The sequence below is a fragment of the Neophocaena asiaeorientalis genome, unplaced genomic scaffold, assembly GCF_003031525.2.
Source record: "Neophocaena asiaeorientalis asiaeorientalis breed wild unplaced genomic scaffold, Neophocaena_asiaeorientalis_V1.1 scaffold54, whole genome shotgun sequence".
NCBI lineage: Eukaryota > Metazoa > Chordata > Mammalia > Artiodactyla > Phocoenidae > Neophocaena > Neophocaena asiaeorientalis.
The window spans coordinates 3,713,712-3,740,961 of NW_020174938.1; the positions used below are offsets into that span (position 1 = coordinate 3,713,712).

The 27,250-nt window shown below is 36.7% G+C and overlaps 1 protein-coding gene and 1 pseudogene across 2 annotated transcripts in view; one reads left to right on the forward strand and one right to left on the reverse strand.

The window, feature by feature from the left end:
• The window catches only part of ARIH1 (ariadne RBR E3 ubiquitin protein ligase 1), a 120,092-nt gene that overhangs the window by 57,828 nt on the left and 35,014 nt on the right, over positions 1-27,250 (reverse strand). For both annotated transcript variants that reach the window (XM_024761718.1, XM_024761719.1), the window contains exon 2: positions 17,018-17,085. In XM_024761718.1, coding sequence (XP_024617486.1) covers positions 17,018-17,085 — 68 coding nt within the window. The remainder of the gene's footprint in view (positions 1-17,017; positions 17,086-27,250) is intronic.
• LOC112410906 (60S ribosomal protein L10a pseudogene) lies at positions 26,602-27,132 on the forward strand (annotated as a pseudogene).

The window sequence follows — 27,250 nt, forward strand, 5'->3', positions numbered from 1 at the left end:
AAAGCAAAAATAATAATGAATGAAAACGTGTCTTAAACCAGCAAAACGGAACAAGAGAGTAGACACACCAGGAGATAAGGCTTTCTCCAGTCTTTACATATAAACATTATTTTCAGAGCTTATTCCTCATCTTCCATAGAAAGAAGCCAGTAGACCTAATACTGTATGGTAGTATATGCAAGTCATTAAGAATTACTGAAGAGTTCTTTTTCTTTTGGGGAATGAGATTAGAACTGATGATTTGAGCACTATTTTTCATTTACAACCCCCTTAAACCTTAAAATAAAACTTAAAACCTTTCAATAACTTTAATCGTGTTACTTAGATAAAAATTTAAATTTAAAAAGGGCTCCTGAAGTAGAAGGTAAACGTTAAACATATTAGAAGATTTACCACATTCTTTGTGGTTTTTAAAGGTATTCTTTCAAAAGGACTAAAATTAGAATGTAAGGTTAACTAGCAAACACATGAACCTCTACTAAGTAAAGTTCAGAATTCCAGAGAACTAGTTAACTAAGGATTTAGGGATAGAAAATCTTTTTTTCTAAGGAAGACTTTTGGTCCTCGTAAGAAAAAAGATCTAATGAGGACATACACAAGTCTATAAAAACTTGCTTTCAAAGTTTTGGGATTTTTTATGCTAGTCTAAAAGATAAATTTAGCTCATATTTTAATATTATTATACATGGTTTATAGCTAAGTAAATGCACTGATTATGTATTTTTAAGAAAGAAATACTTTTTGAGATTCTGATAGATTTTTTTCCCCTATAGGGGAAAATGCAACCTAAAATAAAACAAAACCAAAAACCCAGCAGGACACTAAAAAAAATCTCCTGAGCTTGCTTACTGCTAAACAAAAGACCACTTGACAAAAAAGTTACTAAATACTGATAATATTACTTTCAAGTTGCAGTACAAAAATCTTATTCTATAATTTTTAAGAACCTTTCTGTGTTCTTCCATACTTTATCCTTTTGGTTCTAAGCCTTGATGAAGGCAAGTGTATTAAGAAAACTAACCACAGCGAAACAGATCTAAGATAACTCCATCTAGGCTTGAATTAGCAAAATCATAACAGAAACACAATAACTATGCCATCTTCCAAAAAGGCTCCCATTCCCATTTATTACAGAACAATTTAAATACACAAAAGCCAAAAGAAAAATAACTTGAACTCCCACATACCCACCATCCAGCTTTATCTATTATTAATATTTTGCTAATTAAAAGACTTTTTGGAAGAACAAGACTTCATTCTCATATGAACTTTCAAGGCAGATCTGAAACTACGCCGGACATTGTAAGAAGAAGCTAATAACTAACTATCCCCTTCATAACAGAGAAGAGAGAACTCTACACTAGAGGCCTCAGAAGACACAGATGCTCGTTTCACTGGGAATTGCAGCCACACTTAAATCCGCATGTGTCATCTTCACTGGTAGTTGTCCATGTTCTTTGGCTTGATTATGATTATTCCAATTTACCAAGTTCTTCTAACCTGAAACCCCTGGCACTTCAACAACTGTACAGTACCCAAAACATTCTAACTTATTTACACATGCTCATTCTCCTCCCCTGAGGATCCAAAGCTTTTACTAATTTCTCAAAAGAGACCATGGCTCTCAAGAGACCACGGCCCCCAAAACGACAAGAACCAATACTATTTTTTAAAACTATGTTCTACTTTGGGCTTCCCTGGTGGCGCAGTGGTTGATGAGAGTCCGCCTGCCAATGCAGGCGACATGGGTTCATGCCCCGGTCCGGGAGGATCCCACATGCCGCGGAGCGGCTGGGGCTGTGAGCCATGGCCACTGAGCCTGCGCGTCCGGAGCCTGTGCTCCGCAACGGGAGAGGCCACAACAGTGAGAGGCCCGCGTACCGCAAAAAAAAAAAACTATGTTTTACTTCAAAGAAAACAAAGACAGTGGTTTCTGTGCCCTCTGTCCAGAAACGTGCATGCAAGGGAAGTCTACACACTCTGCTCTGCTCAGCTCAATGGTCTTTTCCTCCTGTTACACATGAACAGCACAACTCAGTAAATAAAATGAAATAAACTACTTGTGATTTATGCAATAATGGGTCTGATTCCAATTAAAGACAAAAATGATTTCTTTGAGTACAAAAAGAAATACCCTTTTATTATTCTGATAATGGTGTTTCAATAATATTTAATGGAAGCCCACAGGTTGTCAATGTTACGAGCCTATAAACCAAAGTATGTTTAAAAATCTCGCTAGGCTAAAACCAAGAATAAGCTATCAAAATATGAGACAGTATATAACTAAGATCATTTTTACATAGTTCCCTCGCAGATTAACCAACCATATGTGGGAACTGTGCTAGTTAAGGGCAACGTTAATTGCTTTGACTAACGGAAAGAGACCTACAGCTATTTGCAGTATGTCATTCTAAGTATGCAAGAGGTAGGAGGAGAATGCTTAGGGAATTATAGAAAATAGTACCTAACTTCAGGAAGTCAAAATGACTTAATAGTAAATGTGATAAGAACTCAGGGAATAAGGAGATCCAGGGGGCATCATACAACCCAGAACAAAAACTAGAAAACTGCTAGTACTTCAGAAACCCTCCAAACAACCCTTTCTCAGTAACAAGCTCCTTTTTCCCCCAGAGATAATCACTACCCCATTTTTCTTTATAGTTTTACCACCTAAATATGCACCCTTAAAGAAGATAACTTATTTTTGCCTGTTTTTGAATTTCATATAAATAGAACCATATAGGGGATAAGTATTCTGTCGAATTTGTTTTCCTTTCACTCAATATAACAGTTTTTAAGATTCATCTATGTAGTCACTCGTAGCTCTAGTTCATTTATATTTAATTGCTGAACAGTTATATAAATATACCACAATTGTGTATCTATCTATAGACATTTGGGTTGTTTGTAGTTTGGAGCCGGTATGGGTAACGCTGCTATGAACATCCTTATATACAACTTTCAGTTTAGATATGCGTATTTCTTTCTGTTAGGTACATATATCTGTGAGTGGAATTACTGGGTCAAAGATATGCATGTAAATGCTAAGAGAAAAAAATAAAAATTTTACATTTCGTTCTAAAATCATTTATTTTAACAACTTATCTGTAGACTCCTTTGGATTTTCAATGTAAACAATTCATATCATCTGTGAATATTAACTATTTAGCATCTGCCTTACAACCATTATACTTTATTATTATTATTTTCAGTATACTACTGGCTAGGATCTCCTTCAGTATGAAGTGAATGTTGAACATAAGTGAAGATAACAGACATCCATGTCTTGAACTCCATCTAAAAGAAATATTTTCAACATCTCAGCATGAACTATGATATCTCCTACAGATGTTTTTACAGATTTATTAGATTAAGAAAGTTCCCTTTAATGCCCCATTTGCTAATGGTTTCTTTTTAAAATCATGAATGATTACTAATTTTTAGCAACTGCTCCTCTGCATCTACTGAAATATTATTCTCTTTAATTTGTTAACTGACCAACCATATTTAATTGTTTCAGGTTAAACCAACCTAGCATTCCTGGGATAAACCTCAGCAGGCCATGCTGGAATATTATCTTTTTTATGTATTGCTGAATTCAATTTGCAAATACTTTGGGTTTTTGTTTCCTTTTGTTTACATCTATTTACATGATAAAACCTGTAATTTTTCTTTGGGTTTTTGTATCAAGATTGTGATAGACTTAAGAAGGTAAAGGATCCTCTTTTTCTGTTTTCTAATATAAAGTTATATAAGGTTAGAGCTACTGTCTCATTAAATGTTGGTAGAAATTTCTAGTATATCCATCTAGACTTGTACTTTATAGAAAAATTCACTTTATAGTTATAGCCCCATATGGGTTTTTTATTTCTTATGTAAATTTTTATGGATTGCAAATTTCTAAGAACTTATCCATTTCATGTAAAATTTCAAATTTCAACACAGTTATTCACAATATCTTATGAGGCTGGGTTTTTGTGGGTTTTTAAAATATCTGCAGGATCCAAAGTGACATTCCTTTTCATTACTGATATTATTTGTGTTTTCTTTTCTTGGCTAATCTCATCTTTTGGCTTCTTAATCCCCTTTACTGTATGTTTCTTTTCCATTTTATTAAAGTCTGCTCTGTTATTTCTTCTTCTATTTTCTCTTAATTTATTTTGTTGCTCTTTTTCTATCTTGACACATCTAGCTCATTAACTTGAGGCTTAAGATGAATGCTTAGCTCATTATTATCCTGATACATGCAATTAACACTCATTTATACACTTTTTAGCAGAAATTAGGCTGCATTCCACAATTTGTCCCCTTAACATTCAAATAGTTGCTTAAACAACTATTAAATATTATGAATATTTGAGACTTTAATCAACACTGATAGAATTTTAAATATTGGCTTAAAAAATATAAAGGCTAGGTACAACATAAAGCCATCTATATTAATTAAAAGGTAGCACTGTTTCTAAATACATTTTCCATGATTACACTATTCTAGCTTAGCACTTATTTTCTTTCACCTACTGAGGTATCATCCTACCATCACTTCCACTTTTGCTATTGAGAAGTCAGCTGTTCTCTAGAAGAATGTAAGTATAATATACACTTTCTATATCTATTTTTCCCTCTATATACATTACATATACACACACTTTCACACTTTTTAAAAGTAATCTTTCTTGCATCTTTATTGCTTTTATGGTTTTCTCTTTATTTTTATAGTTTCACTATGATGTTTTAAAATGTGGATTTCTTTTTACCATATTTCATAAAATCTAAAATACTTTGGGGGGCTTCCCTGGTGGTGTAGTGGTTGGGAATCCGTCTGCCAATGCAGGGGACACGGGTTCGAGCTCTGGGCCAGGAGGATCCCACATGCTGTGCAGCAACTAAGCCCGTGTGCTGCAGCTACTGAGCCTGCGCTCTAGAGCCCACGAGCCACAACAACTGAAGCCCGCGTGTCTGGAGCCCGTGCTCCACAACGAGAGAGGCCACCGCAATTAGAGGCCCGCGCACCGCCATGAGTAGTAGACCCCGCTCAGGGCAACTAGAGAAAGCCCACGAGCAGCAACAAAGACCCCGCGCAGCCAAAATTAACTAATTAATTAATTTAAAAAAATAAAATAATATGCTTTGGTACCAAAATTTCATGATCTTATCAGAAAGTGAAACGGGAAAATTTTCACGTAAGTCACATTTTCAATCTTGTTGGACTGTAAGGTGCCGTCAATTGAAAGATGCATTCAGATTTCAGACAGATTTCTAAGATGTGAAAAACTACATCTTAGAATCAATGAAACAGTATTTTATTATGCACGGGAACTGTCAAGCTTCTTAGGGCAATTTTGTCTCTTACCAATCTGGAAAATTAGCCATTTTACCTTCGAATATCATCTCTGCCCCATTTTCTCCTCTTTTTCTAAACTCAATAGAGACCTTCTTGTTCTATCTTCTATTTTAACTTGTGTATTTTCCATCTTTTAGTGTGTGTGCTTAATTCTGAAGTGTTTTGATCTTCTAGTACACTAAACCTCTCTTTAGCTTTGTCCAACCTACTGTTAAACTAATCCACTGAGTTAATTTTGCTTATTTTGTCTAATAAGTTGTTTTTTCAAATCTGTACGACAGCTCATACTTTCTAGTTCCCTTATGATAGCATACCCATTTTAGTCTATGTCTGACTAATTCTAACATCTGGAGTCCCAAATTAGTATGTTTTCATTACAAAAATAATTTGAGGAAGTAGTCTGAGCCCTTACTGTTCTTTCCCTCGAAAAGATTTACACTTGCTTCTGTGCCTGGGTACATTAACAGCCTGGGACCATCTTAATCTAAGTTCAAGGCTTAAGGTTTTCTGGGCCACCCAGATGACCTGAATATATCTTCAGTCTTTACAGGAGCTGGTTTACCTAATCCCCACTCTCAGTGGGCCGAGAACTCCAACTTTTTTCCCACTAACCAAAGGCCAACAAAAATCACAGCTCAGTCTCTTGGCCACCTCTTCTGGATCAGCACATACTTCTAGGACAAAGCAGACTGCGGTGCTTGGCTCATTTGTCTAGATTTCCACATTCTCTTGGGCCTTAACACTGTAATTCCTATTTTTCTAATTCTTTGATGTTCTTTTTTTTTTAATTTATGTATTCATTTATTTATTTTCGGCTGCTTTGGGTCTTTGTTGCTGTGCGTGGGCTTTCTACTAGCTGTGGCGAGTGGGGGCTACTCTTCGTTGCGGTGCACGGGCTTCTCATTGCGGTGGCTTCTCTTGTTGTGGAGTACAGGCTCTAGGCATGTGGGCTTCAGTAGTTGTGGCACATGGGCTCAGTAGTTGTGGCTTGTGGGCTCTACAGCGCCAGTTCAGTAGTTGTAGCGCAAGGGCTGAGTTGCTCCGCGGCATGTGGGATCTTCCCAGACCAGGGCTCGAACCCATGTCCCCTGCACTGGCAGGCAGATTCTTAACCACTGCGCCACCAGGGAAGTCCATTCTTTGATCTTGATTTTTTAAAAGATGTTTCAATATTTCATCTAGCTTGTATTATTGTATTTAGTGGATGGAATAGTCCAAATTACCAGAAGTTTCCCAGTCTCCTGTATTTTCTGTCTCAGTTAAAACTCCTTCGCATCTCTTACATCAACACTCTGCTTTCAATTAACTGTCACCAACCTAAGTCAAGCCAACATTTTCCTTTTATCTGTATTATTGAAATAGTCTTCCAATTCGCCTTCCTGCCTCCAATCAGCTCATACTGCTACTGTAAGATTTTTTTTCTACAATAATGCTCTTGTATTACATTTCTGCATAAAACAACTTACTCAATAGGAAAGAAGTCCAAATTTATTTGCTAAGCATTCAAGGTCCTTCCTACTAAACACATCCAGTCATTTCCCCTCTTTTCTTCATGTACTCTAACCACTCTAAATCTCATTACCATTTAATACATGTTCCTTAAACTCCCTCCACACCAACTTATTTTCTGAACCTGAAATGCCCAGATTTCCACATTGCCCTTCCACACCCCACCCTTCCAGGTCCAATCAAATGCCATCTCATCAATAAATTCTTTCTCACCTAAGTCAGAAATAGCCTTTTATGGAGCCAGAAGGGAAAAGCTCCACGTGCCTCTTTGTCTGCGTGGGCCAGAGAGTTCTGCATGCAGACTAGCAGGCCAAGATCTGAGCCACAGCAGCATTTTTATTTCAGATTTTAATAACCTTTTGTATGTGCTGAAAACCAAACTTTTTTAACAAGTTTTTTAAGCTTGTCATAAAAAACAGGCGTCTTTTACAGTGAAAAACACACAGGGGAAAAAATCATCTATTTTGATGCACCCTTTGATAATGATAAAACGCCTCACACATCACTCTCTATAGTGCACAAAATGAATGAGTTCTGGGCTAAGTAGAAAAAAAGGTCATGTTGTTTTTGTTTTCTTTTAGAATCATTACCTTCTACCATCTTTTAACCATCTGATCTCTATAGTAGAAACACTATCATAATTAACATAGTTAAGTGTGAAACTTGTCTTATTTTAATGTAAAGAATACTTCCTGGGCTTCCCTGGTGGCGCAGTGGTTGAGAGTCCGCCTGCCGATGCAGGGGACGCGGATTCGTGCCCCGGTCCAGGAGGACCCCACGTGCCGCAGAGCGGCTGGGCCCGTGGGCCAAGGCTGCTGGGCCTGCGCATCCGGAACCTGTGCTCCGCAGCAGGAGAGGCCACAGCAGTGAGGGGCCCGCACACCGGAAAAAAAAAAAAAGATATGCTTCCTTTTTCCTACAGGCAGTCTCTCTCCTTCCTCACAACCCTACTGTGCAGGTACTATTGTTGCTCTTGTCAATATTTTCAGAAATTTTTTTTTTTTAAGTGAAATTCTAGCCCACACTTTGATGTCATGTGTTCCCTCTATCTTTCAAATTTCAAGGTTCCCCTTGACCCTCTCCCTTACCCCAGGAAGCCTTGGAGACCTTACCCTGGCTCTCTGGACTTTGCATACTTTAAATAATATAACTACCCTTAATTACCTGAAAAAAAAAAAAGCTTCATAATTTTCATACCTTATTATTTATTTTAATGGGTTGTTAATTTCAGTCCTGTAGTTTCATTTTGTTTAGATAGGGCTAGGCAAGAAAAAAAATAAAGACAACCATATTCAGCAGTGGGAAAAAAAAGAGAAACAAATAACCTTTTATGTATTCCCATAAAACTTTGTATCTAAGTACCTTGGGGATAGAAACTACATATGATACATTGTTGCGTGTACCTCTTCATCACTAAACTTCTGCTCAATGTCTTACACATAACTAGTAGGCAAAAACATTCTTGAAATTTATAAAGCAGCAAGATGGCAGGGAGACTAGGGACAACAGAATGGATTTAAAAAATAAAAAATAAAAGGAAATAAGTTCACATCAGGTAACTAAAGGAAAAAACTGCTCCAAGTTCATACAGCTAGTAGGTGGTAGAGCAAAGATCCATGTTCTTAATTAACCACTATAGTATAATAAGACAGTACATTTGCTGCTTTCCACACACTGCTCCCCAATAATACCTGAGTTGTTTAAAGAGGAAAGACCTCACTTTACAGTAGAATAGTAATGAATGCTATCACAAAAGCCAGGCATCTGACAAACCAAATTTACTTTCACATTCCAGCAGTTAACTGTGAAATTATATACTATTATTAATGTGTTTAAGGAAAGCTCCATACTATCATAATAACATACAAGGGCTAACTCTAGTACCTAATCACTAAATGGGTGTTAATGCTTCAGAATGAAAAGTGAAAAGCTATTTGTAACATAGTCTGGAAAAGACTGACAGCAGTTTTTAAGATTCTTTGATCCTACCAGTCCATTTAAAGTAGTGAGTCATCAGACACCTGTATTTCCCTTCACCTCAGACAGGCCAGTTAACTCATTAACACTCACCTTATATACTATCAACTAAAATGAGTCTTAAAATACCTGTAAGAGAAGAAATCTCAGCTGCAGGAAAGAAGATAACTGACTTTTTACTTGTTACCAACTTTAAAGGAGCTTAATTTGGCACAGGGTGGCTGTGGTGGGGGTGTTTTGGCTCTAACTCCTGCCAAACGAAAATCTGATTTACATGCACGTAATAAGTTAAATAAAAGTTCTATTGTAGAAAACAAAACCTAGAACGGGCTGAATTTAATTAAAATATTTACTGAACACTAACTATATATATTAGGAGTTGTGTTAGGTGCTAGGAATGAAAGACTAGTGAGTTATTTTCTACACAAGGAACTCTAACAGAAGTGGTGAAATATTAAACCAAATACATATTAAAGCACAAAGGAAAGAGTAATTAACTGTCTTGAGAAATAAGAAAAGTCATCTTAGACGTAAACCTTAAGTAGGGTTTTGAAGAACAATCAGGACACAGGACAATGAGAAAGGCATGCTAGGAGAGGGCCCATGACAGTATAATTCCAAAGGTGCTGCCTAGAGCTGTGGAGCTAACAGCCTACATTGACACACACAGAAACCCTGTGGTCAGATAAAGGAAACATTTCCGAAGTTGAGGCAACACAAAAATGAATTTGGTGACCACCTTAAAAGTTCTGTACTACTAATGTGTAGTATAAGAAATAAAGAGGGGACTTCCCTGGTGCCGCAGTGGTTAAGAATCCGCCTGCCAATGCAGGGGACTCGGGTTCGAGCCCTGGTCCAGGAAGATCCCACATGCCATGGAGCAACTAAGCCTGCGTGCCTCAACTACTGAAGCCCACGTGCCTAGAGCCCACACTCCACAACAAGAGAAGCTACCACAATGAGAAGCCCGCACACCGCAACGAAGAGTAGCCCTCGCTCCGCACAACTAGAGAAAAGCCCATGCGCAGCAACGAAGACGTAGCCAAAAATAAATTAATTTAAATAAATAAAGAGAAGTTTCAGAAAGGCAGACGGAAGCTGGAATTGTCATAAAAAGAAAGAGAAGGACAACTCACTTTCTCAGTCTCTCCTGCTGGGAGGATAAATGCCTGGCAGGAGCAGGGTGATCTTTAGTTTATGTATAGTACTGAAGAAGGGTCAATGAGAAATTCATTCTACCAAAGAGGTAAGGAGATACCCAGCTTTCAAAGGCTGCAATAGCAGAAGTACTAGTCATGGTGTCACATGCCCAATATTTGATGCTACGAGCTGTGATGCCTGTGTCCAATGACAACAGCAACAGCTCTTCCATTAGAATAGTTTGACTCTGATTTCTGGCATTTTCTTGGACTCACATACTTCGTGGCTGATTCTCAATACGTAATGTCTTTTCCACTTAACCTCTTAAAGTTTGTTTACAACTAAAAATCCTGACTGATAACACCAGAAAAGGAGACAGTTCAAGATATGACAAATGAAATAATGGAAGGAACATCTCACAAAAATTATGATGGAATCAAAGCCCAGATGGAAAGGTTGGCCTTAAAGAAGAAGGACAGATTTGTTATTGCTTCATTTCTGATTCTCCGATTTTCTCTGTTTTGCTTCACCTGTAGAAGCATGGGAAGAAACCCAGTGAATAGAGAAAATTCTATTTAATTTGTAAAACAGAAATGAAATAAATCTATAGAGTTGAAAAGCAGAAGGCTGGATAAGAAAGAAAACAGCAAAGGTCTGGAAAACGGCTACTAGAGACAAGAGACCAAAAAGTTAAAATGGCCCCTCCCCACCTGCACCAAAACGTATTTTTAAAAAGAATAAATCGCTCGGTTTTAGGATCAGGACGGATCTGTTTAAACTGTAGACTAGAAGGCCGGTGGGGGGCAAGTAAGAAGAATTACTGGCAAGAATCTATTTATACTTTTATTGCCCTCACTGGACCATGAATTCCTCCCTCCAGGGCTCACTAATGAATAAAAGAAACATTTGTATGCCTAGTATATGGAAATAAGAAAGAAGAGTAGAGAGGACTAAATTTACAATTACACCTCACAATTTTGACTAAGAATCATCTTTACGTATGTCAAATGAATCGAAATAACACTTGAATACATTCTGTGTTACCCACTGGGAAGCAAGATCTTTTTTTTATGTTATGTAACAAAATTTATTGGCCATATTGTCTAACTTTGTAATTCCTGGGATCCTAAATAATTACAAGATCATCATACCTTCATTTTTATACTCACGAATTGGGAGGCCACAGTGTCACTGAGGCTAAACCTCCTTACATTCCATGCTTCTTTTCCTTTTCCAAGGGTATTAATGGGGTGAGGGGAGAGGGGTGAGGGGAGAGGGAGGAATGGAAAGGGGCCTAGGCATTGGCACTTAAAAAAAATTCTCAGGTGATTCTAATGTACAGCCACTTTAATAGTTTATCAATTGATTCTCTTGAGTCTCCTAGGTACTGATTATATTGTCTATATAGAATTTCTCTTCCTTTTTTAAAAAGAAAGTGTTTTCATTAAAAACGAGTGCTCTCTTTCTGAGACAGTTATTTTATTATAAAGTTCTTCTGTGATTATTGAGGGAAATTCACAGAATACAAAAAAGCATAAAGAATCTTTTAAAAAATCCATAATCCTATCCCCAAAACAATCTTCATGCCACTTACTTAATTTTCCATGTTTTACTTTATTTATCAGAACTTCCAATACATTTATTTAAACGGTGGTGACAGACAGTAACTAACGTTTCAAAATTAAATATAATTTTGCTGTAGATTATTAGTTGATACCCTTTATTAAGCTAAGAAATTACCTTTTTAGTTTGCAAAAAATTTTTTCTAACACAGGGGTAAATGCACAATATTATTAAATACATTGCTGGCATTCATTATAATTACCTTTTGGTTTCTCTTCATTACCCTGTTAAAAGTAGTAAATGTTATAGACAAGTCTTTTCTCCAATGGTGACCCATTCTTGCATTCCTAGGAGAAATCCTACTAGACCATTAATTCTTTCAATTATTTTATCCATGAATTCAAAAGGTATGTTCATAATGAAGATGGTTTTCTTATGCTGTCTTTGTCAAATTTTGTAACCAGGGTTATTCTGATTTGGCTAACATGAATTAATGATGTCCTATCTTTTTCTATGTTCTGAAATAGTTTTTCAGAACTAGAAAAACTAGCAGTTCCTTAAAGGTTTATTAAGACAGAACTTGCCCATAAAATCATCTAGTGCTTTTGGGGGAAGGAGAGGGATCTTTTAGTGTATTTATTACATTTTTCCACAGTTGTTTTCATATTTTTTGGGGGGGGGAGCGGTAATTTCCATTTCTAAGCTTTCAAACTTAATGGTAAAAGTGGTATACACAGTATTAATTTAAAATTTTGAAATATTTTTCCTAACCATAATTATGCATTATTTCCAATATTGTTTATTTGTGCCTTTTCCTCCTACCGAATCACATTTGCCAATGGTTTATTTACCTCCCTTTTTTCAAAATAGACTTTACTTTTATTTATTCATTCATTCATCCATTCATTCATTTATTTATGGCTGCGTTGGGTCTTCGCTGCTACGCATGGGCTTTCTCTAGTTGCAGCGAGCGGGGGCTACTGTTCGTTGCGGTGCGCGGGTTTATTGTGGTGGCTTCTCTTGTTGTGGAGAACGGGCTCTAGGTGTGTGGGCTTCAGTAGTTGTGGCACGCGGGATCTAGAGTGCAGGCTCAGTAGTTGCGGTGCACGGGCTCAGCTGCTCCTAGGCATGTGAGATCTTCCTGGACTAGGGCTCAAACCCATGTCCCCTGCATTGGCAGGCGGATTCTTAACCACTGCACCACCAGGGAAGTCCTACTTTTTTAATGGCAGTTTCAAGCTCAAACCAAAACTAAGCAGAAATTACAGAGGTTTCCCATATACCCCGCCGCCACACACACACACAACACAACCTCCTCCACCATCAACACCTCACATAAGAGTGGTACATTTGATGCAATCAATGAACCTACACTGACACATCATTATCACCCAAGTCCATAGTTTATTTACATTAGGGGTCAGTTTTGGGGTTGTACATTCTATGGGTTTAGACAAATGTATAGTGACATATACCCATCATAACAGTTTCATACAGAACACTTTCACCACCCTAAAAATCCCTTTTGATCCACATACTCATCCTTCCCTCCCTCTAACCATGATCTTTTCATTATTTCCATAATTTTGCCTTTTCCAGCATGTCATATAGTTGGAATCATACAGTATGCAACCTTTTTAGATTGGCTGCTTCCACTTAGTAATATGCATTTAAGGTTCTTCCATGTCTTTTCATGGCTTGATAGCTCATTTCTTTTTAGCAATGAATTACATTCCATTGTCTGGATGTGCCACAGTTTATTCACCCATTCACCTACTGAAGGACATCTTGACTGTTCCAAGTTTTAGCAATTATGACTAAAGATGCTATGAATATCCATGTGCAGGTCTTGGTGGGCTTAAGCTTTCAACTCATTTGGGTAAATACCAAAACGCATGACTGGACTGTATGGTAAGAAACTGCCAAATTGGAAGCAAAGTGGCTGCACCATTTTGCAGTCCCACCAGCAATGAGTGAGAGTTCCTGTTGCTCCACATCCTCATCAGTATTTGGTGGTGTGTTTTGAATTTTTTTTTTCTCCCTTGGCCACACTGCGCAGCATGTAGGACCTTAGTCCCCCAGCCAGGGATCAAACCCATGGCCCCTGCAGTGGAAGCTCGGAGTCTTAACCACTGGACTGCCAGTGAAGTCCCTGTGTTTTGGATTTTGGCTATTCTAATAGGTGTGTAGTGGTAATTTTAACTAGCAATTTCATTTTAATTAGCAGTGCCCTAATGATGATGTATGATGTTAAATATATCTTCATACGCTTATTTGACATCTGTGTATCTTCTTTAGTGAGGTATCTATTAAGATTTTTGCTCATTTTAAAATTGGTTCTTTTTCTTACTGTTGAGTTCCAAGAATTCTTTGTATATATTGGCTAACAGATATCTTTTGCAAATATTTTCTCCCTGTCTGTGGCTTGTTTTCTCATTCTCTTGATATTTCCCTTTTTAAAAATCCATTTCAAAGATCCATCTTTCTGCTTTATTTATTTTTGTTCTCTAATTCATTAATGTTGCTTTCATCTTAAATACCTATTCTACTCTCTTTGGGTTTATTTTTCTAACTTCCTGTTTCAAAGCCTCACTTTGTTTTCTACCACCTATTTATCTTTTTTCTTACAGATACTAAGACTGTAAATCTCCCTGTATCTCTTCAGCTACATCCCATATTTGTCCTCTCATTATTTAGTTCTAATTATTTTAATAATTTCATTTTGGGATTCTAAGAGTTTTTTGCAAGAGTGAAAATAGAACACATATCAATTTTTCTTGGAATTTATTACAGCCCAGAATGTGATCAATTTGAAAATAATACACTCTGAAGGGTACACCAAATACCAATTCATATTTTAAATCCTCTCTTTATTTATTGATAAACAGTCTAGAAGAAAACTCTAGTGTAACAGTTATATGTCGAGAGACAGCATCCACAAAACGAATAAAATGAATATGTTGGATACGGTTGAAATAAACAATTCAAGATGGCTAAATAGCAGAATGGAGGCAGAAAAAAAAGCAAGTTAGTGAATTAAAGGTAAACCTGAGGAACTTTCACAGACCAAAGTAGAAAGACAAGTACAGAAGAAGCATTTTGAAAAAAGGTGAAAAAAATCCAGAAGTTTCAACATGTAACCAACAGGAATTCTAGAAAGCACCAAGAGAATGGAGAAAAGATAATATTAAAGAAATAACAGATAAGAATTTCCCAAACCAAAAACATGAGTCCTCATACTTAAAGTGCCCAACTAGCTACGTTTTCAAAACCTACTCCAAAATTTCAGAATATTAAGGATTTCTCTTAGAGCACTCAAAAACTGATCACATATGAAACCTGACTTAAATGACTAAAGGATGTATTATTCTAGAGGGAAAAAAAGTACATCTGGAGAAAACAGTAGGATGCAAGAAACAAATTAGCCAAAAAAAAACAGAAGTTAAATACACTGATAGTAAAAACGCTTAACATGAAATGAAAAATTCAAATATTATCAACTTATCCAACTGAGAGGGAATGAACAGAGAAGAAAAGTATGCTACAGTTTTTGTCTTATGCAGGGCATGGATATAAACAGTGTGAAAAAATATTGTTATAAACTTTGCATATACATATAACTATGCATATACAAATTTTAAGGGTGACCCCTAGAAAAGCTAAAATAAAATATATAACTTTGAAATTATAACAGGGGGAAAAAGGGAAAGAAAACTTGATCAAACCAAGAAAGTAGCCAAGAAACTAACCAAACAGAAAACACGGTAAATATAAAGCACAAATTAAGGTAAATCAGTAGTGAAATATAAACATATTAGTAATTATGAAATAAAGTGTAGCAGTGCTACTATCAGACAACATAGGATATAGTAATGTGAAACTCATTAAATGACACAAAAAGATATTGCATAATGATTTAAAAACACTATTTAAAGATTTACAAGTACCCAATAACATATCTCCAGAAGATGTAAAACAGAAACTGAAATTACAAGGAGAAACTGAAAAGTTCATTCACATTAGAAGTTCCCAGAAGCTGCCTAATTTTCAATTCATACTCATCACACTTAAGTTCTACAATATTTAATTGAAAAATGCTTTCAGCAGTGTCAACAGTGTTGTAGGACAAACTTGAGAATGTCTTTGGAGAGATATATTAATAAGAAACAAACTGTAAATAAGTCTAGTTCAGTAGAAGAGTATCAGATGTAAACAATGAAAACTACTTTTTTCGTAAACTTTCTGTGTCACAAAGTAAGTCTGAAAATAAATATGAGCAAAATTAAGAAATACCACTGACTTCAAAAAAGGCAGTCAGCTCCACGGGAAAAAGAAAAAAAAGAAAAATCACACTAGTCAAGGATTTTATTCTTCATGAACCTTGGGAAAGCTGTATAGTATGTGTTTAAGAACATAAGCTTTGGAGTCCAACAAACCTGAGTTTGAGTGCTAACTCCTTGCGTTATAAAACTGAGATAAACACATCAAGCTCTTAATTTCCATATCAATTAAGTGGGGATAATTTGTAGCTCCATGAAGCTATCACCTGGATAAAATTAAATAATGCCTGGCATTATTTAATTGAGTCCAATGCCTGGACTCAATAATTAAGAATTATTGTTGTTACTATTAAATTGTAGCTGGGGTGCAAGATGTGAGAAACTGGGTAATATTCTTGGTATTACTTAATATCTGTTTTGCAAAGTGCTTTTGATTTTAAAAATCAAATGGGAAATATTTTCCATTTACTTCTCATAATATTTGGGTTCTCAGTTCATAACAAAAACTAGTTGTAATTTTAAAATTAAAATTAGAATTGCTAATTTTAGACTGACAGAATAAGGCTGATAGAATAAAGGCTCTCACCCTACCATAAAGTGCCCCAAATTTCCAATTAAAGGAAGAGAAAAAGATAAAGAATGGCACTATTATTACCATTCTCCAGTCCCAGTAATTTCTTCCCTTTTGGAACCAGAAACATTTCCAGAGAGAAAATACCCGATGGAATTTAATCCTGCACAGAAACCAGAGAACAAACCAGTCAGTCCAAACAGCTGTTTTGGTGGCAAGGATACCCTGAGCAACTTCTTTGTTTTTACTGAAGAAATGTCATTATTACACCTAAGGTAGATTTAAAGGTTTATGGGCATGAAGGTTTTAAGTAATTAAAGGAAGATCTTATTCATGTGCTCCAAGAATATATCAAGCCCTTTACGTATATTTAGTTCTCAGTACTCAAGAGGATACATTTTAGAAGACACAGAAGCAGAGCCCCCACACCTCACCTCCAAAATAAATGGAGAAATATTAAGCCTGAGCTCCCTTAACACTAAGTTTATTGCAAAACTTACAGATGGGGAATACATTAAAGCAAATACCACTTGTACACTGGTTTGTTCACATACTTACTTGTGTCTCATAAATTCAGTTCAACAGGCTCTCTGTGTTACTTCTAAGTATAAAGCTGACAATATAGTTCCTTACCTTTCCATTAGCTTCTCTTTATCCCAATTGAAGTGGCTAAGGAGTATTCTTGTGATAGTTGCTGGATTCTAAAGAAGGGGGAAAAAAAGTCATTTTAAGGTAATAGCACTTCACTGACATTTAGTGAATTTTTAGGTTGAATTTAAAGTTCTACAACACCCCACCCAAATTTCCTTTCCTAAGGTATTTCTTTATTCCCCTAAGAAAATACAAACTTTTTATGGAGGACACCAAGGGGGGAAAGGTGTGTGTGGGGGGATGAATTGGGAGATTGGGATTGACACATATACACTAATATGTATAAAACAGATAACTAAGAAGACCTGCTGTACAAAAAATAAATAAAATTAAATTTTAAAAAAAGGAAAATACAAAGTTTTAATTATAAGATCAAGACTATTTAAAAATAGTTTGTCACACTAATATGTCAGGTTTCTATGGGATTCTAAAGTAGAATTCAAAATAAGCCAAGAAAAAATTAAATGAAAAACTACTGTATAATTAAGCGCTAATTAAAGTGAACCTTTTTGCAATTAGATTTAACAGACTGCCGCATCGGCACACTGTAAATCAATAAAATTTCTAAAATTTTACGTAATAAATAGTTCAAATGAATCCAAACCATTTTTAATTCAGAAGGTCCTTCAGACATATTTAATGAAAACAACAAAATATCTGTACTATGAAATAATTTATAGAATATAATCTTCAGCTGCTATTTCGTTTCTAGAAGGAAAGGCTACCACCATGAAATAAGCCCAAAGTTGACTGCCTTATCATTCAATGATGTCACAAATACTTCCATTTCCCTTGAAACTAATGAGCAGAATTTTAACTCAAAAGGCAATGGGCCAATAAAGATGTTAAAAAAAATAAAAATAAAAGATCCAAGAAGAAAAAAAAAAAGGCAATGGGGTGGGGAGGCCCTGGGCTGGGGACTTCCCTGGGGGCGCAGTGGTTAAGAATCCGCCTGCCAATGCAGGGAACATGGGTTCAAGCCCTGGTCCAGGAAGATCCCACATACCAAGGAGCAACTAAACCCGTGCGCCACAACTACTGAGCCTGCACTCTAGAACCCGCGAGCCACAACTACTGAGCCCATGTGCCACAACTACTGAAGCCCGCGCGCCTAGAGCCCGTGCTCCGGGCAAGACAAGCCACTGCAATGAGAAGCCTGGGCAACGCGACGAAGAGTAGCTCCCGCTCGCCGCAAGTAGAGAAAGCCTGCGTGCAGCACAAAGACCCAACGCACCCAAAAATAAAATAAATAAAAATTAATTTTTTTTAAAGGCAATGGTGGGGGGGCCTTCCCTGGTGGTGCAGTTGTTGAGAGTCCGCCTGCTGACGCAGGGGACACGGGTTCGTGCCCCGGCCTGGGAAGATCCCACATGCGGCGGAGGGGCTGGGCCCATGAGCCATGGCCACTGAGCCTGCGCATCCGGAGCCTGTGCTCCGCAACAGGAGAGGCCACAGCAGTGAGAGGCCCACGTACCGCAAAAAAAAAAAAAAAGAATAAAGGCAATGGGGGGCTTCCCTGCTGGCCCAGTGTTTAAGAATCCGCCTGCCAATGCAGGGGACACAGGTTTGACCCCTGGTCCAGGAAGATCCCACATGCCGCGGAGCAACTAAGCCCGTGTGCCACAACTACTGAGCCCACGTGGCACAACTACAGAAGTCTGCGCACCTAGAGCCTGTGCTCCGCAACAAGAGAAGCCACCGCAATGAGAAGCCCGCGTACCACAACGAAGAGTAGCTCCCGCTCGCCGCAAGTAGAGAAAGCCCACGCACAGCAACGAAGACCCAATGCAGCCAAAAATAAATTAAAAAACAAAAAAAGGCAACAGGGCCTAAGAGATGGATGAAACCCAACTCATTCAAAGATACTAGAACTAGTTACAATGTCAGAAGTGAAAGTCAAACCTGAGTCTGCTTATTTGTATTTCATGTATGACTTTATTACATCAAATAACATTATAAAAAAGGTCTCCGTATATAAACTACTTTTATTTCCCCATAGTTAGACAAGAATATTAGTTAACTACTGATTTAGTTAAAAAGTAATCCTGTATAAAAATGTCATGAAAGAAATCCCTATCAATTATTCTCAATAATACCATTTTTCACAGAAAAAGTCGCATACATCCACTTCCCCTTTGGCAAAAAAATCGAAGATGCAGACATTATAAGTCCCAACCCTCCACTCCAGGCACATTTTGCTAATCCATCCAGGTATTCCTTACTTCTTGAACCCAGACTCCCTTAAGAATCCTCCTTTAACACAGCACTTGAGAAAGACACTCCCAATCTAGAAGAATTAATATGTGAAAAGGAACCTATTAGCTGACCCTAAGTTGTAATATTTGTACAGAATATAGACATTGTCAAGTGTCCAGAAATATGATACAACAGGTTTTTACAATAGGGTTTGCCTACAATTGAGTTATTCATTTAGTCATATGTAAAATAAGGGCAATAATCCTATTAATTGGGAAAATTAAGTCTAGTCGTATCCACTGGGATTTTGCAAATATAACTTTGCGGCATCCAATGCATGATATAATCTCTGCCACTAGACAGCACACTTGGGGGAAAATGTTTCAGGAATTGTTAATTCTCAACTTGCAAAGAGAAAAAAGGGAGAGGAGGGGAAATGCCCTCTTTGACTTAATATTGCTAAATACCTTTTCTGTGTCTGAGTTCAAAAATTGGTCTCAGGACTTCCCTGGTGGTGCAGTGATTAAGACTCTGTGCTGCCAATGCAGGAGGCGTGGGTTCAATCCCTGTTTGGGGAACTAAGATCCCACATGCCGAATGGCAGCAGCCAAAAGATTAAAAATTAATTAACTAAAACTGGTCTGATCCAGAGGTTTCCAAACCTGTTATTCGTCCTTCAAAAATTACTATGGAATCTTCTGTTAAAAACAGATTCCTAAAAAAAAACAGATTCCTAAAAAAAAAAAAAAAAAAAAAAAAAAAAAAAATTCACCCCCAAATGTGCTCATCACCAAAGAGATTCAGAACATTAGACTACTCATCCCTCAGGATGAAGAAAACATGACAACTTTTCCGATTTTAGCTGTTTAAAATTTTCTCTGTAGGTGTAATGTGTTTAATAATGTATTGGAGGTACATGCTCAAAAGTTTTTCCCAATAGGACACTACTGGAAAATCTGGCTAAACCACACGATGATGCCGGAATATCTACATTCTGCCAGGGCTCTACACTATAGGTCAGAGGCTGTTTCACAATACTAAATAAATATATTTGGGTCACTATCTTAATGCAGCTGGCTCAGGTCATTTACGTGCATTGCACATAAATGGAAAGGTGATGGGGGAATGACATTTATTGTGCATCTACTGTATTCCAGACCCTGTATAAGGTATGTATTTTATACAACTCGTTTAACTCTCAAAGCATTCTGTAAGGTAAATATACTTACCTCCCATTTTAAATATGAGAAAACTATGACTAGGCTCCAAAAGGTTACAAAAACTACCCAATATCATGCAGCTAATTTAGTGGAACAGTTGTGGGGACTTCCCTGGTGGTCCAGTGGGAAAGACTCCGCTCTCCCAATGCAGGGGGCCTGGGTTTGATTCCCTGGTCAGGGAACTAGATCCCACATGCATGCTGCAACTACGAGTTCACATGCCGCAACTAAATATCACACATGTGGCCAACGAAGATCCCGCATGCCACAATTAAAACCCACTGCAGCCAAAATAAATTAAATAAATAAAATTTTTAAAGCTGATATTTTAAGTGGGATAGTTGTGAATTCTCACCTAGGACAATCTGGATCTAATATTCCTTCGTTTATTCTATATAGGACAATCCAAAGGAATATTAAAGAGCTCATTTAACTACTAGTCATATGTCTAAATATCCTTTATATCCTCCACCAAAGGGTAATTCAGGGCAGGATGAAGAGAGGATGGCAGAAAGCTAAGAGGCACAAGTGAGCTTTCTGAGAGACTGAAAAATGTTCTACTTCTTGAATGTGATGGCTGGTTATACGAGGGAATACATTTATCAAAACTCAAACTATACACTTAAAAATGGGTACCTTTAGTCATACCAATAATGTTTATTTTTATTTAAAAACAGAACAATCTGTCTTCTGGTCCTGACCAAGATGGAGTAATAAACACAACTCTCTCCCACCATTACAACTAAAAACTCTGGACAAAATACAAAATACTCTGAACATTAAATAACAGCAGGCAGATTGGGGAGAGCAGTGAAAAACAACAAATAAGATGATGGTGAGTATCGGCTTGTTTTTTCTCCTTCATTTCCTGGTTTTGACACAAGGGTAGGCCAAATAGGCATACTGTATAGTAGGCACAACCAGCAAAAGCTGAAACAAGTGCATCTTCTTGGCCAGAGGACTAAGGCAAAAGGCTCCTGGAGGTGGGGAGAATACTTTTTTCCTTTTTCCCTTGTTTCTTTCTCCCAGCCCTGCCCTGAGGCCAGTCCCAGCCATGTAACTACACTACTGCAGACCACAGAAAACCCCAAGAGAAAACAGACTGCTCTGAACACAGGAACCAGGAAGACGAACCCCGGTGTGGAAAAAAAAAAAAAGAGTGTGGGAGAATCCCTATTATTTTCTTTTCTTTTTTTCTCTTGCCACTTCACCTCAAGGCATGACAGGCAGGAAACTAAAACTGAGAGAACTCCGTGCATCTGGCTAGAGGAATGAAGGAAAGGGCCACTGGGAGATAAGAGTGTAGAGGAAATCACTGAAAGGAGAGACGGAGAAGTAGATTCCTAATTCTGTGTATGAACCAAGTCCTGGGCTCACATGTAAGCTATACATGTGTGGAACACAGCCAAAGAATAGGAGAGGCTTCCAGAACCAGAACCAGAACTATGATATAAACCACTGCATAAATCCTAGATCAACCTAAGTGGGAATGGGAGGGGCAAACTCAATATAGCAAAGACTTTGAAAACTGAACAGATAATGGAACCAAATCTGTACATAAAGTGAGAAAGAACTTTCAGGTAGAACCTAACTGGGTTGACTTATTTACTAAAACAAAAGATCCTCACCACTCTCTAAAGGATTTTAAGAGGACGCAGAATCTCACACAACATTCCAAACATCCAGGACAGAATCTGAAATTACCAAAGCAAGAACAACAAAAATCTGATCAATTATCAACAGAGAAGACAATTATTTGATTCTGACCCCAAGATGACCCAGATATTAGAATTATCAGACAAAGACTTTTAAAGCAGCTGTTAAAAACATGATACATTGGGTAAGGGTGAACACCTTAAAATGAATGAAAGAAATTCTTAGGAAAGAAGCTCAAATTATAAAAAAGAACCAAATAGAAAACTTTAGAACTAAAAAACCCTAAGATCACTCGATGGACTCAACAGCAGAAAGGAGATGACAGTAGTCAGTGAACTTAAAGATATGTCAATAACAATAAAATTGTGTGTGTGTGTGTGTATGTATGTATGTATATATATATATACATATATATATATATATATATATATACACAAAAATAAGAAGTCTCAGGGCCCTGTGGGATAATATCAAAAGCTATCAGCCTAGACTTCTATACTCAGTCAAAGTATAGTTCAGGAATGAAGACAAGGATACTCTCAGACAAAAGAAAACCAAGAGAACTCATTGCCAGCAGACCTGCTCTAAAGGAAATGCTAAAAGTTCTTCAGACAGAAAGCAAATGGTACCAGAGGGTAACCTGGAATTTCAAGAAACAAGGAAGAGCAACAGAAATGGTAAATGAGTAAATATCATAGACTATTCTTCTCTTCTTATGTTTCTGAAATATATACAAAACTGTTGAAACCAAAAATTATAACATGTCATGGTAAGGTGAAGGGTTAGATGTAACACATATGACAACGACAGTATAAAGGGACTGATAGAAAGGTCATCTATATAGCTATAAGGTTTCTATGTTTCACTTGGAGTGGTAAAGTATCGACTCTAAGTAGACTGTGAAGAGTGAAATATTTATATTATAATCCTTAGAGCAACCACTTAAAAAGAAAAAAATGAGAGATGGCTAAAAACACCAATAGAGATTGATCATTTTGTGTGATACTAGCTTTTGGTTTAAAGTATATGTATGTATTAAAAGTCCAATGAAATATCCAACTATTTTCATTTAATTAAGACCTTAAAAATCAGAAACAGATGTTGACCTTTATCAAATGCTGTTACAATATCAAAGGAAATGATCACATTGTTGATCTTTTTTAAACCTATTAATGAGATAAATTATGTTAACATAATTTCTAATAATAAGCCATTCTTGGGGGGAAAAAAAACACCAATAGATACATGAAGTAGAATATTTTCAAAATCCAATCCAAAAGAAAGCAGAAAAGGAGGACCAAAGAGAAAAATAATTTAAAAGACCAAAATTCAACCACATCAATAATTACATTAAATGTAAAAAGTGAAGGAAAAAAACCCACTTAAAAGACAGATAACTATACAAATACCAAATTATTACGCTGTATACCTGAAACTGATGTCATATGTCAATTATACCTTAATTTTTAAAAAAGAAATCTTTATGCTGCTAAATAAGAGACAGAGAGCTTAGTTTTTTTTTTAAAGGCAAAACTATATGTTGTTTATAACAACTCATTTTCCAATATAATGACACATAGAGACTAAAAGTAAAAGGATGAAAAAAGACATATCATGCAAAACACTAATCAAACAAAAGCTGCAGTGGCTATATTTCTCAAAGTAAACTTCAAAACAAGAAAATTTACCAGTGATAAAAAAAAAACCTCACAATGGAAAGATCAAGTTACTAAGAAAACATGCACTTAACAACAAAGCCTCATAATAAATAAAGCAAAAACTGTTAAAAATGAAAGAAAAACAGACAAATTCACAATTATACTTGGAGATTTCAATGCTCCTCTCTCAGTAATCCATTTAACAAGGAGACAGACTATTCCGAAAATAAACCATCTTCTATCAAATAACCCAAGGGCCAACAAGGAAGTCTTGAAGAAAATTAGAAAACAACCTGAACTGAAGAAAATGAAAATACAACACATCAAAATTTGTAAAATGTAACTAACACTGTTTAGGAGGAAATTTATTCTACTAAATGCTTACATAAGAAATGTAGAAAGATAAATGCTTTTTTTTTTTTAAAAAAAAAAAGCAAACTATATCTAAAGCAAGCAGAAGAAATAATACAAAGAGAAGTCAATAAAACTGAAGATAGAAAACCAAGAGAAAATAAATGAAACCAAAACTAGTACTAAAGATCAACAGAACTCTAGCAAAGACTAACCAAGAGAAAAGAGACCCAAATGACCAGGAATTCACAATGTAGATAAAACAGACCAATTTTCTTAAAAGTCACTAACTACTAAAATTCACTGAAGAAGAAATGGATAATATGAACATCCCTATATCTATTAAACAAGCTGAATGAGTATTTAAAATCTCTGCACAAAGAAAACTCAAGACCCAAATAGTTTCACTGGTAAATTCTACTAACCGTTTAATACAGCGGTCCCCAACCTTTTGGGCACTAGGGACCAGTTTTGTGGAAGACAATTTATGGATGGTTCAGGTGGTAATGCTTACCTGCCACTCACCTCCTGCTGTGAGACCTGGTTCCTAACAGGCCGCAGACCCATATCGGACCTGGGGGTTGGGGACCCCTGGTTTAAGGAACCCAAAAATATCAATTCTACACAATCTCTTACAGAAAACAGGAGGAAACACTTCCCAATTCCTATTATAAGACCAGCATCACCCTGATATCAAAATCAGACAAAAAACATTATAAGAAACTACTACATGAGCAAAGATGTAAAACTCCCCAACAAAATATTAGGAAATCAAATCTAGCAATATATCAAAAGAAGGATAATTACACAACAACAAAGTGGGGTTTATCCCAGTATTGCAAAGCTACTTAAACATTCAAAAAAAATCAGTAAATATAATCATATTAACAGCCTAAATAAAAACTACAAGATTATAACAGTAGGATGCAAAAAAAGCATCTGACAAAATTTGACATCTGGTACTCATAAAAACTCTCAGCAAATTAGGAACAGAAGGGAATTTCCTTAATTTGGTAATCTATTAGAAAAATTACAGCTAAATTACAGAAAATCTATTAGAAAAACTACAGCTAATAGAAAATCTATTAGAAAAATTACAACTGTTGTATTAAAAATGACATGATCTATGCAGAAAATTCCATGGACCTACAAAGAAGTTCCTAGAATAAATGAGTTCAGCAAGTTCCAGAATATAAGACCAATATATTTTTTTAAATTTTTATTGCAATATAGTTGATTTACCATGTTGTGTTAGTTTCAGGTGTACAGCAAACTGAAGCAGTTATACATATACATATATCCACTCTTTTTTAGATTCTTATCCCATATAGGTCATTACAGAGTACTGAGTAGAGTTCCCTGTGCTATACAGTAGGTCCTTATCAGTTATCTACAGACCAATATTTTTTTAAAAAACCGCTGTATTTTTTTTACATACTAGCAATGAATAAATGGAAATCCAAAAAATTTTAAGTTCCATTTACAACAGCACCAAAATATGAAGTATTTAGGTATAAATTTAACAAACTATGTGAAAGTACACATATGCTGAAAACTGCAAAATACTAGTGAAGGAAATTTTAAAAGACCTAAATAACTGGAGATATGCCATCTTCATGGGTTGGGAGACTCAATGTAGTTAAAATATTAATTCTTCCCAAACTGATCTATAAGATTCAACTCAATACCAATCAAAACCCCAGTGGGATTTTGGGGTAGATATCAACAAGATATTTCTAAAACTTATGGGTTAGCAAGAAAACTAGAATAGCCAAAATAATTTTGAAAGGAACACCACCTGACTTCAAAACATACTTACAAAGGTATAGTACTGGCAAAAGAATAGATACACAGGTCAAAGGAATAGCAGAGAAGCCAGAAATAGATTCATACTAGTATGGCAAAATGATTTTTACGACAGTGCTAATACAATTCAATGGGGGGAAAAATCTTTTCAGCAAACAATACTAGAAGAATTAAGACATCTATCCATCTACATCCATACAGATATATTTTAAATCAACTCTGACCTATACCTCAGACTTCATATAAAATTCGTAATGGATCAGACGTAAATGTAAAACATATGAGTATAAAACTTCTGGGAGAAAAATCTTTGTGACCTTGAGTTAGGCAAATAGTTCTTAGGTACCAGAAGTACAATCTATAAGAAAAACAGATAAACTGGAATTTATCAAAATAAAAAAGACACTTAAGAGAAGGGAAAGACATGCCACAGACTGAGAGAAAACATTTGCAAATCACACATCTGACAAATAATTTGTACCTAGAATACGTATTTCAAAAATCACTTGAAGCCTAACAAGAAAACAAAAACCCAATTCTAAAAATAAGCAAAGCTCTCTTCTAGTTATCGCGGCACAAGACACCCTCTAGGAGATGGTGCGGGAAGTCCTGCACGGGAACCAGTGCAAGCACCAGAAGTTTTTGGAGACGGTGGAGCTTCAGATCAGCCTGAAGAACTATGACCCTCAGAAGAACAAGTGCTTCTCAGGCACCCTCAGGCTCAAGTCCACTCCCCGCCCCAAGTTTTCTGTATGTGTTCTGGGGGACCAGTGGCATCGTGATGAGGCCAAGGCTGTGGATATCCCCCACATGGACATCGAGGCCCTGAAGAAATTTAAGAATAAGAAACTGGTCAAGAAGCTGACCAAGAAGTATGATGCCTTTTTGGCTTCAGAGTCTCTGATCTAGCACATCTCACAAATCCTGGGCCCAGGGCTGAATAAGTCTGGCAAGTTCCCTTCCTGGCTAACCCACAATGAGAACATGGTGGCCAAAGTTGATGAAGTGAAGTCCACGATCAAGTACCAGATGAAGAAGGTGCTGTGTCTGGCAGTGGCTGTTGGCCACGTGAAAAATGACAGATGATGAGCTTGTGTACAAAATCCACTTAGCCGTCAACTTCCTGGTGTTGTTGCTCAAGAAAAACCGGCAGATTGTCTGGGCTCTGTACATTAAGAGCACCATGGACAAGCCCCAGCGCCTGTACTAAGGCACAGCTTAATAAACCATACCCCCATATTTATTTTTATCATTAAAAAAAAAAATAGGGTCTTCCCTGGTGGTGCAGTGGTTGAGAGTCCACCTGCCGATACGGGGGTGACAGGTTC